At 40.3% G+C, this 16593-nt stretch overlaps 1 protein-coding gene and 1 pseudogene across 1 annotated transcript in view; both read left to right on the top strand.

Annotated features, from left to right (window-relative positions):
- Positions 1-29: 29 nt before the first annotated feature.
- On the top strand, positions 30-10068 carry LOC100720921 (mitochondrial fission factor-like; annotated as a pseudogene).
- Positions 10024-16593, top strand: part of Limk2 (LIM domain kinase 2) — an 88509-nt gene continuing 81939 nt past the window's right edge. Inside the window, exon 1 of the mRNA XM_013141729.3 lies at positions 10024-10218. Within this exon, the coding sequence (XP_012997183.1) occupies positions 10203-10218 (16 nt within the window). The 5' untranslated portion in view covers positions 10024-10202. The remainder of the gene's footprint in view (positions 10219-16593) is intronic.

Here is a 16593-nt window from a genome sequence, read left to right as displayed (position 1 = left end):
CCAACATTTGTTGATAATTAAAGATGACAACTGGAGGCCTGGCTTTATACACAGCCCTACCCAGGTTGTAACCTGTCTGACAGGCAGCCCTAGTCATAACAAGTACATGGAATTCTGAAACTTGCAAGCAACATAACGTCATGATGTAGCACAGCTTGTGCCCTGTGTAGGGCTTTTAGTGCAATCAAAGGTTATTTAGTGTCAGATCTCTCCATGCACAATGACAGGGCAAGTAGGCTTTCAGCCAAGTCCTCTCCCTGGAGCAGAGAAGTATACCTCCCTGAGGTTCTTCGGTAACAAGGTATGGCGTGAGATGGAAAGTGTTGATGTGGTTATGAATCTGGCCCAGCCACAGACTCTCAACTACATTAAAACTACAGATAATCCTCTGAAAAGAGTGTATTTCTTCCTCTTACACTTTGACCTGAGTCTCAACAAATTCACAGTGCCAAGATATAGTGGGAAATATAGAGGAAGGGAACTTTAGGAACTTGTATAAAGCTAATAGCAGGATATCCCCCCCCCCCCAGTGGAAAACAAAAACAATAGTAGAATAGAAGCTTCCATGTACCAGTCACTCAACCCTTGTAACTAACAACCATTTCAGGTCTGGTCCCGTTGCCTGTCTACCATGCTGACTATATTTTTTCAACCTTTCCTGGTGTCTTTGAAATCCTAATTATTGCTATGTGTTAAGAATCTCAATATGCGGGGCTGGGGATTTAACTCAGCGGCATAAGGGCCTGCCTTGCAAGCAGACAGTCGTGTGTTCGATCCCCAGTACCGATAAAAAAGAAAAATACAAAAAAAAAAAAAAAAGAATCTCAATATGCCTCCCAAAGATAAGGGATTTATAAAAACTAAGATACTGTAGTAACTAAGACAGTTTACATTTTTTTTTTTTTTTTTTTTTGGTATCAGCAGTCGAACTTAAGATGTTGCACTTGCCAGGTAGATACTTGTGCTGCTGAGCTATAGCCCCAGCCTGATACTGTTTACTTTTTAAAATTAATAAAATGAATGTGGTGGTACACCCTACACACCTGTAATCCTAACTCTGGAAGACTAAGGCAAGAGGCTCCAAATCAAACCCAACCTGGGCAACTTACAGACTTTTGTGTCTGTTCATTGGGGAGATTGACCTGTAGTTCTTAGTTGAGTCCTTCTCTGGTTTTGGTATCAGGGTAATGCTTGCTTCCAGGAATGAATTTGGAAGTATTGCTTCCCTTTCAGTTTCTTTAAAGAGTTTAAAAAGTAGAGGTATTAGGTCTTTAAATTTCTTTTTTTCTCTCTCTCTCTTTTTATCGGTATCGGGAATTGAACTCACGACCGCCTGCTTGCAAAGCAGGTGCTTATGCCGCTGAGCTAAATCCCCAGCCCCAGGTCTTTAAATTTCTTACAGAAACCAGCAGTGAATCTGTCAGGGGGCTTTTCTTTGTTGGTAGGTCTTTAATTACATTTTCAATTTCACTGACTGATACTGGTTTATTTAGAATTTGTATGTATTTTTTATTTTTATTTTATTTTGTCTTTTTGAGGCAGGGTGTTTCTATGTAGTTCAGGCTGGTCTCAAACTTGTAATGATCCTCCTGCCTCAGCCTCCCGACAGCTGGGATTACAGGCGTTAACTTCTTAGTAATTCATAGGTATCTACTAATCTGTCCACTTCTGTTTCTTCTACCTTTGCAGGGGTGGGTACTGGGGATGGAACTCATGACCTTGTGCTTGCCTGGCAGATGCTTGTGCCACTGAACTAAATCCCCAGCCCTCTTCCATCTTTTGAGAATACAAAAAAGTAGGTTTTAATGATCTGGACTTCTGCAGGATCTGTTGTGATTTCACCGTTTTCATTGCTAATTGCATGAATTTGAGTTTTTTTATATGGTTAAGTGCTCATCAGTTTAATCCTTCAAAGAAACAACTCTTTTATTGATTCTGTTGTTTTCTTAGGCTTTCATTGCATTAATTTCTGCTCTGATGTTTGTAATTTCCTCCCTGTTAATGAGCTTTGGGGCTTGACTTACTCATCTTTTACCATAAGCCTGAGTTTTAATATCAGGTTGTTTAAGTTTGCTCTGTTTTTATATGGGAATTCATCACTATCAGTTTTCCTCATAAGACTGATTTCATTCTGTTTCATAATTTCCAATATGTTCATTTGACATGATTTAATTGTAGAAAGTAATTTCTTCTTTAATTTCACCTGTGACTCACTGGTTGTTCAAGAGGTTGTTACTTAATTTCTGTGTGTTTATGAAGTTCTTGTGAGGTTTTTTTCCATTGATTTCTGATTTTGATGCACTGTGGTCTCATAATATGTGTGGGATACTTTAAATCCTTTGCATTTACTGAAGCATGTTCTATGGGCTAGTAATGGTCTATTTTAAAGAATATCCCATGTGTAGCTAAGAAAAATACGTGTTCTGATACTGTCAGGTGGAACACTCTGTAGACATCTACTAAGTTCATGTGTTCCAAAGTCTGGTTCAGTGGGCTGGGGGTTTAGCAGCACAAGCGCCTGCCTGGCAAGTGTGAGGTCATTTGTTTGATCCCCGGTACCAAAAAAATAAAACGCTGTTCATTGTTTTAAAAAAATTTCGATTCACTTCTAATATTTCACTGATGGCTTTTGTCTAGTTGATCTGTTTGTGACAATGAGATATTGAGGTGTCCTCCATTACAGTTGTTAGTAGTTATTTGATTTTTCATGTCCATTAATACTTGTTTTATATAGTTAGATGCAGTGGTATTTGCTGCATTTATGATTGTTATCTCTTCTTCTTGAATTGTTCCCTTTACAAGGATATGATGATCTCCTTTTTCTCTCTGAATCAGTCTTGGCTTGAAATCCACTTTTATCTACAAATAGAATAGCTACCCCTGCTACTTCCTGGGTTCCTATCCCATGGAGTATTATTTTCCATCCTTTTGACTTTCAGTTTGTGAATTTCTTTTTCAATGAATATGTTTCTTGTATGCAGAAGGTGACTTGTTTCTTTTCAATCAACAAAACAATAGCATTAAATGGCCTAGAAAATGAAAAACTGTGGTAACTATTAATTTGTATCTTTAACTATATGAACTAGATTTGTGGTTCTATAACAAAATCTAACATCAGGGGCAGGGGATATAGCTCAGTGGCATTGTACCTGCCTGGTAAGTGCAAGGCCCTGAATTCAATTCCCAGTATCCTGCCCCCCCCCCAAAAAAAGAAACAAACCAGGAAATTGTATACAGTAAAATGGCCCTCAGTATGGTGACTTTATCCTCAGGGGAGAGAATTTAAAAGGAGTTAGGAGGGAAAATAGAGAAATAAGAGAAAGAGATTTCTAGGCTGGAGACGCCATGGAGGGTGTGGGAAGAGTACTACAAGAAGCCAATTTGCTCTTCTAGTAAGCTGCACAAGCTATGCAGGGTCCAGAAAGAAAAGAGCCAGTTTACCCCGTCCTGTGTGCCAACCAACATGCAGGCTGAGAATCAAGAGTCCCACCTTTCTCCTCCGTAAGCAGTCAGCTGGTTCAGAGGCCAGGTTGAGTTGATAGCAACTAAGGTAGAAAAACAAACGCTTGTGTTGTTTGACTTTGCAGGCCTAAGGCTGGTAGTCTGAGCATTTGTTGGAAGAATGACAGTATGCAATATAGCAAATATGGGGATTTGCTTTTGTCTTGTTTTTGAAATCCAATGTTGTTCTCAGTGTTTAGTTTTGTTTTGATTTGTTGTTTTGCTTTATTTAATGTTCTGTTTTGAATGGTTTTACTCTGTTTCAGTTTTTTTGTTGATGGTATGGACAACTATTGTGAAGATAGCAAGAGATGTTATAGTAGCCATTGTGGATTTCCTGTTGTCCTGCTTTGAAGTTCTGTACCACTTGCACTGTTTTGTTTTGATTGGCCCTGTTCTGTTTTGTTGGGGGTTTCTTCTATTTAAAATAAATAAAATAGAAGCATGACTGGAGGACAAAGAAAGATTATGCAAACTTTGGGAAACTGGTGAAGACAGGAGGGAAAAAGAAAATGAAGAAATAACAGGAAGAACAAAGCAGAACAACAACCACAAGAAAACTAGAAATGACTTTACACTCATAACAAGAACAACCAAGAAAAAAGAAAATAAGAAAATAAGAAAAATGTCCACAGCCAGCCCAGCCTCTGTATGCATGCCAGTTGTCATTGGAACTCTTCTGTGGGTCACCAGCACAGGGAGAAGCAGCCAGCCTAGCCCCCACCCCACAGGCCTCCATCAGGACTCTCCTCCAAGCAACCAGCAAGATGGGGGGCGGGGGGAGCAGCCAGCCCAACCCTCTTATGCATGCAGGCCTCTACTGGGACTGTCCTACAGGTAGCAGCCATGACTTGGAGAAGCCACAAGTGTCTGGAGAAGTGCAACCCGCACCCTGCTGCCTCCTGGGAACCTGCAAAAGAGAAACCCAAGTGCCTGACCCATCCCCCTTCACTGTGGATGGGTAGCCAGTGTAGGAAGTGCCTGGGACCCCACCACCTGCTTATCCAGAGTAATCCAGGAAGGTGTCAAAATGAAGGAACAAAAAGTAATCTCTGGCTGCCAACACAAACAGAACAAGCCCAGGAGACATGGACATGGAAGAAAGCAGAAGTCATACATCTGAAACTTCTGGGATGATGGCAACTAAAGTTAAAAAAAAAAAAAAGAAAAAACTACTTCATGAGGCTGTAAAAGAAATCAGATCAGAAATAATATCTCAGGCAAAAGAAGAAATGACAAACATGATAGAAGAGTTGCTGAGCATATCTAAGGAAAATGAAAAAGCACAGGAGAATGAGGGAAACCTCGAATGAACAATATAAAGAATTGGGATGCCTGAAACAGACTCAAAGAGATATCCAAGAAATTAAAAGCTCCATTGAAAGATGGCAAAACTGCTTGAAAGAAACTGAAAATATGCTTGTAGAACTTGAAGACAGGATGGCAGTTGGTGATCACAAAAGAAAAGATCTCTAAAAAATATGGAACCAGGAAATAATTCAACAGCTGCAAGACAATGCAAAGAAAAATAATTTGAGAATGATAGGTGTCAGCAAAAAAGCAGCAGTCGACAAAAATGACATAAAGAGATTATTTACAGAAGTAATAGCAGAGAACTTCCCAAGCATGGGAAAAGGATCTGACATACAGATAAGTGAGGCGTGTAGAACTCTGATTCAACATAACCGAAATAAATTTACACCCAGACATATAATAATCAAGATCCCAGAAATTGAGCATAAAAACAGGATATTAAAGACTGTTAGAGAAAAGAAGCAGATTATCTATAAAGGAAAACTATCAAAATCATCTAAGATATAAGCTGGGCATATGCCTGTAATCCCAGCACTCGGGAAGCTGAGGCAGGAGGATCCTTGCAAGTTTTAGACCAGCCTGAGCTACAAAGTGAGCTCATGGCCAGTGTAAACTGCATAGCAAGACCTTGTCTCAAAAAGACCAAAAAAAAAAAAAAAAAAGTCCAGATCTATATTGATTAATTCTGGCAAGGCAGCCATAGACAGATTTATGGTGGGGTAGTGGAAAATCTCATTAAGTCTGTACCTTTAGTTCCACTGAAGTTTGGTTTCTGGCTGTGTAGCTGAAACCCAATTCATAAGCTGCAGCACTGTGGGACTCCTGGTACCTTGAACTTGGTTCCACCTTGCCCTGACATTGGGTACTAGCTGACAATTGGGTACTAGGATGCAGCTGCTCTGAGTTTCAAGCCCTCTCCAAGATGGCTACTGCCCAACTGCCTTCCTGGGGGAATGTCTGAACCCAAGTAACTCACCAGCCACTGTAGTCTTCTGAGTCCACTGCTCCTGCTGCATTTACTGCTTCCTTCCTCTGGTGTCTTTCTCTGTGTGGGACTCACGTTACTAGTAGTCACCATGTATCTACAGACTTGAGCCACCTCTCCCACACAGTAAGTCAAGGCTCAGGGAAAAAGTGCCATTTGCCACTCCTTCATTGAAGTCTCTGTCTTCATCCTCCTCATGAGCTTCAACTCTTGCATCAGATCCTTGCTGGGTACCAGGGATCCACTTCCCCCCTCTTTCTGTTCCTCCCTGAAATACTACCATATTCCAGTGCCTAGAAACCAAATATCAGAGAGGGTCTATCTCTGCTGTTTATTACTTCATCTTCCTGGAAGTACCATAATAGCTAAATCTTGGGAGCAGTCTATATGTTCACCAACAGATGAATGAATAAAGAAAGTTATTTATACACAATGGAGTACTATGTCATAAAGATAAACTTGGGAACATAATGTTAAGTGAAATAAATCAGACACACAAGCTTATCATATCATATAGTTTCTCTTATTTGGGAGAAACCCAAATCATAAATAAAGAGCAAAATAAAAGAGAATAAGTAGTAGGACGGTAAATCTTTTCCAAATGGGAAAAGGATAAAAGGTTGGGAAGAGGAGGTAAGGAGGGGAGGGAAAGGAGATAAAAGAACATCTGTCTAGGCCCCGTTCAGGTCATTGGGTAGGGGTGGCACTTGGTGGGCTCTTTGCCTGGGCTTCCCAATGCCCTCTGTCAGTTCCCTCTAAGATGGTTCATCTGATCATCCTGGGAACCAAGGTATGCCGATCCACTCTGGGACTCTCCAGAGTGCCTGGGAAGATAGGGTTGATAATGAAGCAAGTTAAAATATGTAATATAAAACCTAGAAGCAGATGGTGCCAAACAGCAAGCAGTAGTTGCCAGAAAAGCAGTATCTGTGTTGTTTATTATATACACCTTCATAGCAGTTCAGATCTGCAGTGGAATTGTATAAACTGATCTACAGGTTAGCAGTATTTTAATACCTACTGTAGACATATATTTTCTGTTTTAAAAATGAGTAGAAGAAAAAGCAGTGACATACCACTAAGGAAAAGTTAGTGGGGTAGGTTTTTCTGGCTTTTCCACTGAAATGGCAGAAATTAGTGGAATTCGTTATGAAATAGAATATACTGAAGGCATTAGCAAGTGAGGGTCCCAGAAGAATTAAAAAGTAGCACCACCAAATTCTAACCTGTGGATTCCAGGAAGGAGTTCCAAATGCTGGTGCGATAATGCAAGTTCCAGAGAGGATTGTTGTAGCAGGAAAATAATGAAGATACTGAATTTTCAAGACCAGCAGATGCTGTCCTTATTCAGTTGATTCCTTTCAAACCTCTGGCACTAAAAACACCACCTCACATACTTACATTAAGTGAAAGACCACTAGATCTTCTGGATTTAGACCTCCTCCAACCCCTTAAAATGACAAAGTCTATGAATTGGCAGGCTAGAAAGAGAGCACACTATGAGTGAAAATATCATTCGCCAAAATGGACAGCAGGTTAGAAATGATTCCATGTTTAGTATTTTAAATCTAGATACAAGAGTTGAAGAAACATCAGATAGCATGATTGTTGTAGATGCAGCTGTATTAAGATGACAGATAATCAAATTAAATAGGTATCTCCAACTTCTAGAGAAGGAAAACAATATGGTTTAAAAAAATAAAAGGTGGGCATAGTGGCACACACCTATAATCTGAATCTATAGACTGAGTCAGGAGGACTGCTGCGATTTTGAGACCAGTCTGGGCTACACAGAAAGTTCAAGACCCTGTCTCAAAAAAAAAAAAAAAAAAAAAGATGAGACTTACAAACTTCATTTTTGTCTTTGCATTGTATGCCATTTTATAGTCCATGCCTCAATAATGTATTTTTCCCAGAAAATAGGGGGAAATTGTCAAAATAGGGGAAATTTGTCAAAATAAGAATATGTTCTGCCACTCATATGTATTTACCTTTGTCTTAGGCACTTTACTTATTGCTGGGACACAATACCTGACACCCAAAGATTAAAGGAATAGAAGTTGATTTTGGCTCATAGTTTGAAGAGGTTTCAGTCCATAGTTGGGTGGCTCCAAGGCAGGTGGCATGGCAAATGGGCGTGGTGGAGGAGAAACAGCTCATGACGCGGTAGTGGGAAGCAGGGAGCTATCAACAGAAGAAATGTTACTGAATTTTGGGGTGCCAGCTCTCCGTTAGAGACAATTTCTAGGGTCTTTCTGTCCTGAGCAAAGAATTGGTCATGACATACTCAACTAATAGCAAAGTTTTATTAAAGACTGGAAAAGAAACAGGCTCCACAAGGTGAGTTCTGGCTAAGTAAAAGTAGGAAAAGGAGTACATCCTACAGCATGAGCATGGGTCATCCATACAAAAGGGAACACAGTGGCAAAATCTCAACATGGACTATCATTTTTTGTATCATTCACACCTCAGGCTTATGTCAGTCTAAGCTACCCTATTGAAAACCTGCTCAAGTTCTGGGGAAGAGTCTATTTGCAGGGCTTTGGGAACTGCTCTGCACATATGTCCTGGGACTTTGTAATTAACAGGTCATACTTACTTCCCTAGTCAGTTTTGCCACTCACTAATCTCCTGTCTCAGGAGGAAGGAGATATACCTTTTTAGGCCACACCCCCAACAACTACCTCTTCTGACCAGCCTTCACCACCTAAAATCACATTTAGTCATAAATTCATCAGTGGACTAATCCACTGGTGAATGTCACACGCCCATCTATGAGTATATGAGGTTTTGGGGGAAAGAGGGGACATCTAGATATAAACTATAGCAACCTTAAAATTTTTCTTTTGCCTGTTTTGTAAATAGGCTTTACTTTGTTTTTAAAAAAGTGATTGCATTGGGGTTGGGGATTTAGCTCAGTGGCATAAGCACCTGCCTTGCAAGTGTGTGGTTGTGAGTTTGATCCCCGGTACCTATAACAAAGAAAAAGACAAAAAAAAAAAAAAAAGTGATTGCATTCCCAGTACCCCCTAAAAAAGTAGTTTTTTTCACTTATAATTCTACACAACTGGGGTCATAAGCATGCACTACCATGCACAGTATTATTTTTCATTTTTGAGAAAGGATCTTACTAAGTTGCTAAATTACCCAAGCTGGACTTGAATTTGTGACTTTCTAGTTATTGGTGGTGTTGGTTTGTTGAGGCAGGTCTTGCAATGTAGTTTAGACTGGAAGGAGGAGGAGGAGTATTCAATATTCCTTCAACTCACTTTGTAGCTCAGGTTGGCCTTGAACTTGCAATGATCCTCCTGTGTAAGCTTCCCAAGTGCTGGGATCACAGGCATATGCCACCACAATCAGCATTTTCTTAGGTTTTATAAGCAATCTAGAGATGATTTAAAGGATTTGTGGTTACATGTAAATATTATGATATATACATATATATTACATATGTAAGGGACTTGCACATTAGGAGATTTGGGTATGGGGGATATATACTGAAAGCAATCTTTCCTCCTCCAATATCAAGGAAAGACTGCACACACTTTCTCTATGAATCTGCTCCTGAAATGTTGGTTGAGCTGCCTCTATACTTACTACCTTTGACCTAAAGATTATCTAGGTTGATTTAATTCAGAGTGGCACAGAGGGAAGTGGTTTCTCTGAGCTGGAAGCTTGTAAGAAAAGTCCACCCTAGGTTCCCCAAAACTATTTATGGAGTAGACATGACTCCCCATGTTTATATTATGTGTGGTCCTAGTGATTGAATCCAGGGCCTTTACACTGAGCCTAGACCTTTCTTCCTCTCCTCCTCCTCCTCCTCCTCCTCCTCCTTCTTTTTTTTTTTTTTTTTTTTTTTTTTTTTTTTTTTGAGACAATATCTTATGATGTATTTCAAGCTGGCCTTGAAACCACTGTGTAGGCCAGGCTGCCTCAGTCTCGCTAATGCTAGAATTACAAGAGTGCCCCCACATGCCCGGCTATAGAGTGGAGCTATTTGAAGTAGCTGGACTACTTCAGCTCTCTGGTCCTCAGCTGCACCTATCCAAAAAATGCGAAACCTGGACTAGGGAGTATTGTGTTGAGATCTCTAGTCTGTGGAAGAATCACCTGGTTAATCAAGCATCCAGAAAAGTTGTTGCTTGCTCTAGGGGGTGCCAGAGCCACCGCGGAGCGCCAACCAGGAGGCGGGTGGGGACTACGGGGCGGGGTCTAGTGGCCGCCCTGACGACCGCAACAGACTGGCGCGGGTGCCAGTTGCGGTTTGATCCTCCCCGGGTGCCGTAGGCGGTGCGTCCCGCTCCCGCCTGGGGCTAAAATCCGCCCTTGCCTGCTTGTGAGGCAGGACCTGAGGGAAGCTACTGCAGCTCCCGCCTTATCCTCGTTTCCGCACCCTGGGACCATGGCCGCACTGTCGGGTAAGGAACGCCTAGTCCCGCCATTCTTTCCGAAGTCTGGGACCAAGGAGCTTGAGGGAAATTTGCAGCCTCTTGAGGGTTTCGGGCTGATTGGCTCCTCTTGGGTCCAGAGTTCTCAGAACTTGGCAAGTGGGTTGGGCACGACGCTTCTTGGGGACTTGGAATTCCAGGGCTCGGAAATGGGAACGAGGCATCCGGAAGACAGGGTTCAGAGCCGCGGGCGATTTGGGCGGCTTCCTAAGAGGTGAAGTCCCCGGAAGGAAGGAGTTCTGGCTTTTCTAGAAGCCCAGCTATTTTGGAAGGATCTGGCGGGGTCAGGTCCCACAATCAAAATCCTTCCCAAGAAAATTAAGGGGCTAAAGTTTCCTTGATGCAGGGCTCTAATACTTAAGAGTACAGGAGCTTTTAGGGTTCTGGACAATTAGGAGATGCAGTTATCCCGGGTTCTTGGTTTTCTGCAGCAAAGGAAGCGGAGGTATGACTCTCCGCCAAGACCCAAGTGTATGTTGGTGCTTGCGATTTATGGGGTCCTGAAGCTCCTTGGAGGAAATTGACAGTTTAGGATACAGACTAGAGATAAAAAGAGATTGTACCATTTTCCTGTGTCGCAAAAGTCTCTGCTTCAGGTGAGGAAAGTAAGCCCTCTAGGTTTCCAGGATCCCCAGTGGGAGTTGAGTCCTTTGAGTTTGACTGTCTAAAGCCCTCGGGGATGTGGCCAGACACCTGAGAGGAGTTTTCTGAGGACAGAGGGTAGCTTCAGAGTTGCGTGAGGTGGACCTGCAGTCCCCTTCCTTCTAGTCACCCGACACATTATCCTGCAGCTTCCTGCTAGACCTGTTTCCAATCCCAGGAGCCTTTTTTCCTGTGTTTCCAAGCCACCTTGTGGGGACCTAGCCACTGGGTCCACCAAGGTCAGCCTCCACAAGCTTTCTAGAGTTGCCAAGAGACAATTGTGTGGCTGAGAAGGGATGGACATCTGCCCTCTGCTTCCTGACTTTTGGCTTGTGAACAGTCACTTCCTCCATCCTGAATACAAGGAGCAGGCCACCGGTGGGTCATTTCCTCACCATGGGAGCATGCGTGGGATTTTTACCTCACTGATGCTAATTGGTTTCTGGAGAGTGAGAGCTAGGGGTGGAAATATCGTCTGTCCCTTGCTTTAACATTTTCTTAAGCTTCAACTCAGATAATTTCCAGTGACTCTGAGCACTATGTAAGGTAGATTGCTTGTCATGAACCTTAATTCTCAGAAACTTGTGAAAGATTTTAAAGGTGACTCCCCCAACTTCATACTGTAGACCTACATTGTAATTGTTTTTATTAGATTTCCTCTGATAGAAACAAGAGACTTTATGTATTAATTTATAAAAGATTTGTTGTGCCATCAACTTAAGTGCTGAAGAGGAATAAGATGATGAACAGTGGTGAACAAAATGGACACAATCCTGTAGTGCTTATATTTCTAGAGATAGTAAATAATTAAGGTAGCAGTTAATGACAGAAAAAGAGCACACAGAAATGAGGCAAAGAAAGTTGGATATAATTTCTAATATAGATGGCCTAGATACACTAACTTAAGGGAAAAGAGAGAGAATCGCAGGCAGAGTGTATCAAAAGGTAGGGTCCAAAGAGGCTCTTTAGAGAAAAAAAATAATTAGCCTGAAGAAGGTTATATGGACCAAAATCAAATAGAAAACAGAACTCGATGTAATAGGGAACCAGAGAGTAATAGGGGTAACTAGACCGGTATTTATGGATAGGTTGAACAGACAGGCTTTAATAAATGAAGAAACATAACTAGAAATCCAGCCCAGGATTGAGGAAGTTTGGAAACACTTAGGTAAATAGCAGGTTACCCCCCCAATACAAAACCGTGAGTGTTAGGGAGACCCAAAAATACACAGTTCATTCTGAGGGAGTAAAGGGGAGAAACAGTCTTCAAAAAAAAAAAAAAAAAAAAAACACAGCAGAAGACATAGCTAATCATGTATCAGAAATTAAAACTCCTATTACTTGCACCACTCTGGTTGGTTGGAACTTGTTCCTTCCTAGTTTGTATACAAGCACTGGATCTGAGGGCACAGACAGCTGTCCTGAAGATATCAGGACATAGCACAGTGGCCATCTTTAATTTCCTATTAACTCAATCAGGATCCTTGTATGACTTATACTGTAGAATCATGACTTATCTTAGTTAAATCTGACTTGTTTGATTGCTGCTTATTATTGACATTTTATTCAAAACTGTTAGTTTGCTGGTATCAAGTTGAGGAGTATAGACAACTATAATGAAAATGACAATGATTCACCATAATATCCATTCTGATTTGATTACAACCTGTTTTTGTAGCTCTACACTATCTACAAAGTTGTATTTCTGTTAATTCTGTTATGTACTGATATGTTCAATTATACTTTATCTGCCAATTCTGTTGATGATAACAAGAAACAGCACAGTGACCATGGTAGAACTCCTTATACAGCAGTTTTATATGTCTTTTTAGTTTTATGTGTCTATAAGAAAATGTTTAGTCCTGTCCTGCGTTGTTCTGTTTCTCCCTCTAATACAGAAAGGATAGAAATACATAGTAAGACTCATGCTTGTGTAAAACCTATAAACAGTTATATGAGAACTGATCTTATCACACATGATGAAATGAACAAATACTTTGAAGGAAAGAAAGGGGTACTGCAGTACCCAGTGCTGATTCTGGAGTGTTATAATGTGAAATCCAGTAATATTATTAATCTTTGTTCAGAAGGATTTTAATCTAATAAGTTTTGTTAGGTCTCAACATAAATGAAGATATGGACAAATGTGTACATGTCTACTGTATAGGATTGATAGCCATATACTTAGTTTTTGTTGGATAGTTGAACAGAACTGTTTGTGGTCTCTTTGGTTGAATTCCCATTTATATGTTTCCCTTTTGTATCTTGAACAACTCTTTGTGGAGGGACAATATGTATACATCAACTAGTGATTTATTACTGTTTATTTCTTTTCTTTGAAAGTATGTATTATTTCTGCCCATTTTCTATTTTGTTTTGTCTTTCTTTAAATAATAAAAAAAAGATTAAGATAGCAGTTGATCAAGTGGTATGATAATTGAGGTAGTAGTTGAGATAAGTACTATCTGAACACATCAAGAGCCAGGCTATAATCCCAGCAATCTGGGAGGCTGAGCAGGAGAAACACAAATTTGAGCATAGGCTGGGCCAATGTGGCTATTTAAGACTCAGTCATAAAATTTTAAAGTAAAAAAAAAAAGAGACGGAGATGAAGCCCATCGTGAAGTCTTTGTATTCAGTCTCCAGTATCACAAAAAATAAAAATCAGCAAATAAAATAATAAAAATTTAAAAACTAAACAAGAAAAGAGCCAGGCATGGTGGCACACACCTGAAATCCCAGCACTCGAGACCCCAAGATAGGAGGATCATCATTGCTGCAAGTTCAAAGCCAGCCTGAGCTACAATGTGAGTTTGAGGCCAACCTGAACTTCATAGGGAAATCTTGTCTCAAAAAGATGGAAAAAAAAATTTGTATTTCTTTTTTTCTTTCTTTCTTTTTCTTTTTTTGGTACTGGGGATCGAACTCATGACCTTGAGCTTGCCAGGTAGGCGCTTATGCCACTGAGCTAAATCCTTTGGCCAAAAAAATTTGTATTTCTAAGAGGTGGGATCTCATTTATATTGCCCAGACTGGCTCTGAACTCCTTGTCTCAAATGATCCATTTGTCTCAGGTACGTATCATTGAGCTACATCCTTTATAATGGCTTTTTATAGGTAAAGAGATTAAGTCCCAGAAATGACTTGTTCAGGGTTCCATAGTCAAGTAAGTGGTTATCAGAATTCTTATTTTCCAGCTTCAAATTAAGTGCTTCACCTTTTCTGTATTACAAACAGCAAAAATAACTTGTCTGGGGAGTCAGAGAAGGAAGTAGGACTTAAAACTTTTACTTGTTCAGCTCAAATTATGTTCCAAAGCATCTCAGATATCTTGTGTGTAATGAGAGAATCAACAACAGAGAAATCAAATATTTACTGAGTGCCTGTGGTGTCTATTTGAGATATATGGGATCTGGGGGCTGGGGATTTAGCTCAGCGGCATAAGTGCCTGTCTTACAAGCAGGCAGTCCTGAGTTCGATCCCCGGTACCAATAAAGAAAAAGACAAAAAAAAAAAAAAAGACAGAGATATATGGGATCTGGCACATAGAAAATCCTTAATAAATATTTGTAAAAATAATAATAATATATTGTTTGTGCTCTTGAGAAATTCGCTAATTAGGTAATTTAAGGAAGAAGAAGAAAAAAAAACTAGACCTTTCAATGTAAGATGTTAGACCTCCAGGTGAAAATATTAGGGTCTGGGGATTTAGCTCAGTGACATAAGCGCCTGTCTTGAAAGCAGGCAGTTGTGGGTTCGATCCCTGGTACTGATAAAAAAAGGAAAAAGACAAAAAAAAAAAAAAAAAAAAAAGAAAACATTATAGAATTTCAAAAATGAGGGAGAATTTTGTTCTTATATTCCACAAATACCTGTTGAGGACCTACTGTGTGCCAAGTACTTTTCAGTCTTAAGGGTTACAGCAGGAAACAAAATAAAACAAATTCCTTTATCCATGTGTTCTGGTAGTAGAGATGGAAAATAAATAAATATCATAATCAGTAATGCTTTCAAGAGATATAAAAGTAAAATAAAGAGGAGCAATGAGTCAGGAAATGTTTGAAGGATAGCAAAGTGTTCAAGGTACCTACCAGTTTCAGTCAGGGAATACTTTGATGTTATCTGGGGTTTGTTTTTTTTTTCCCCCTTTTTTGGTGCTGGGCATTGAACCCAGGGCCTCATACATGCTAAGCATATGCTGTGTCACTGCACTGTACCCCCAGTCTTCAGAAATATGTCTAAAAGGAGGTAAGATTTGATAACTATTAGGTAGGTTTTTTAAAAAGGTAGAAGAGATGGTAACTTTATAGTGAAGAAACTGGGAGAAAAAGGGAGGTGTAGTAGAGGAAGGATTGAGACTTAGAAAGTCACAGGAAGATGAAGGTAAGGCTGAGAAAGACTGGGAGGTTTAATGCAAGGTTGAGGACTGTAAAATTTCTCTGTCTGCAGTAGACACTTAGGCTTACAATCAGAAAGTCATGATATGTGGGCACAGCACCTGTCTGGAGGTAAGTAGAGTAGACTGAGATGAGATGTTAGGGCAAGGTTGGAGAAGGCAGCACTGACCATTAGGAGATGTCTTATGACATGGGCAAGGCAGGGAGACTTGGACGGTCCTGGGTATGGGATGGAGGGACCACAGTAGGATTCAAGAGAACTAAAGATTCAAAGCTCAATAAAGCCCTATCATCTTCAAGGGACCATATTAGACTTTCCACATTGATGATGAATTTTATCCATTTTATGGAAGTTGAGCTGATTCCAAGCCCAGGGCTGGATTCTAGTCAGTGCAATGTGCAGCTGACTAGGACTCAGGAACATTACTAAGGGAGATTTGGGCCCACCCCTAGGCATCATTCACTAAGAGGCTCTAGAGCTGTAGCATTCTCATACAAGTCTACCCTTCATTCTTATCCTTGACCAAACTTTGTTTGTTTTTTCCTTTCTTTCTTCCTTCCCTCCTTTCTTTGAGTACTGGGAATTCAACTGAGAACCTTGTGTTGGCCAGGCAAGCACTGTGCCATTGAACTATATCCCTGGCCCTATCCTTGACCTTTATATGATAGGGGAAATTAAGTTTTTACTTAATCAATTTGTATCTAGCAGTAGCTAGAAAATGGAAGCATTGCCTGCTTCATTAAAGTATTCTTTGAGGCTGGATGTGATAGTACATTCCCATAACCCAGGATCTGGGAGGCTGAGGCAGGAAGATTACACATTCTAACCTAACCTGGGCGGGCAATTTACCATCTCAAAGGGAAAGGTAAATTGGGCCTGGTGGTGCCTACCTATAGTCCCAGCAGTCCAGAAGCCTGAGGAAAGAGGATTGCCTTGACTGCATAAAATGAATACAAGGCAAAGAACAAACAAACGAAAGATACAAAAAAAAAAAAAAAAAAAAAAGAGCTGAAGATAGAGCTCAGTGGGAAGACCTGGGTTCAGTACCTCGTGCCACAAAAATAGAAAAGAAAAAAAGAGGTATTCCTTGAACCTTTACCCTTATATTTTATGAGGTCTTTTCTGTCTGTAATTTGGTGGATCAGGCAAGAAACTCTAAAAGGTAGTTAAAAACACAAGCTTTGTAGTCTAATAATACTAATCTTTATCTTGGGGGATCTTTGTATTTAATTCATACTTGAATAGTGCTTAGGACATTATAACACCTGGTTAGGACTCAAAGTCATTTTTTTGTGACTAACCACA

This window comes from Cavia porcellus, unplaced genomic scaffold (assembly GCF_034190915.1).
Source record: "Cavia porcellus strain 051 isolate PalLab524CR breed Dunkin Hartley unplaced genomic scaffold, mCavPor4.1 scaffold_16, whole genome shotgun sequence".
Classification (NCBI taxonomy): domain Eukaryota; kingdom Metazoa; phylum Chordata; class Mammalia; order Rodentia; family Caviidae; genus Cavia; species Cavia porcellus.
The sequence above is the reverse complement of the archived record's forward strand: the minus strand, read 5'-3'. Positions and strand labels throughout refer to the sequence as shown.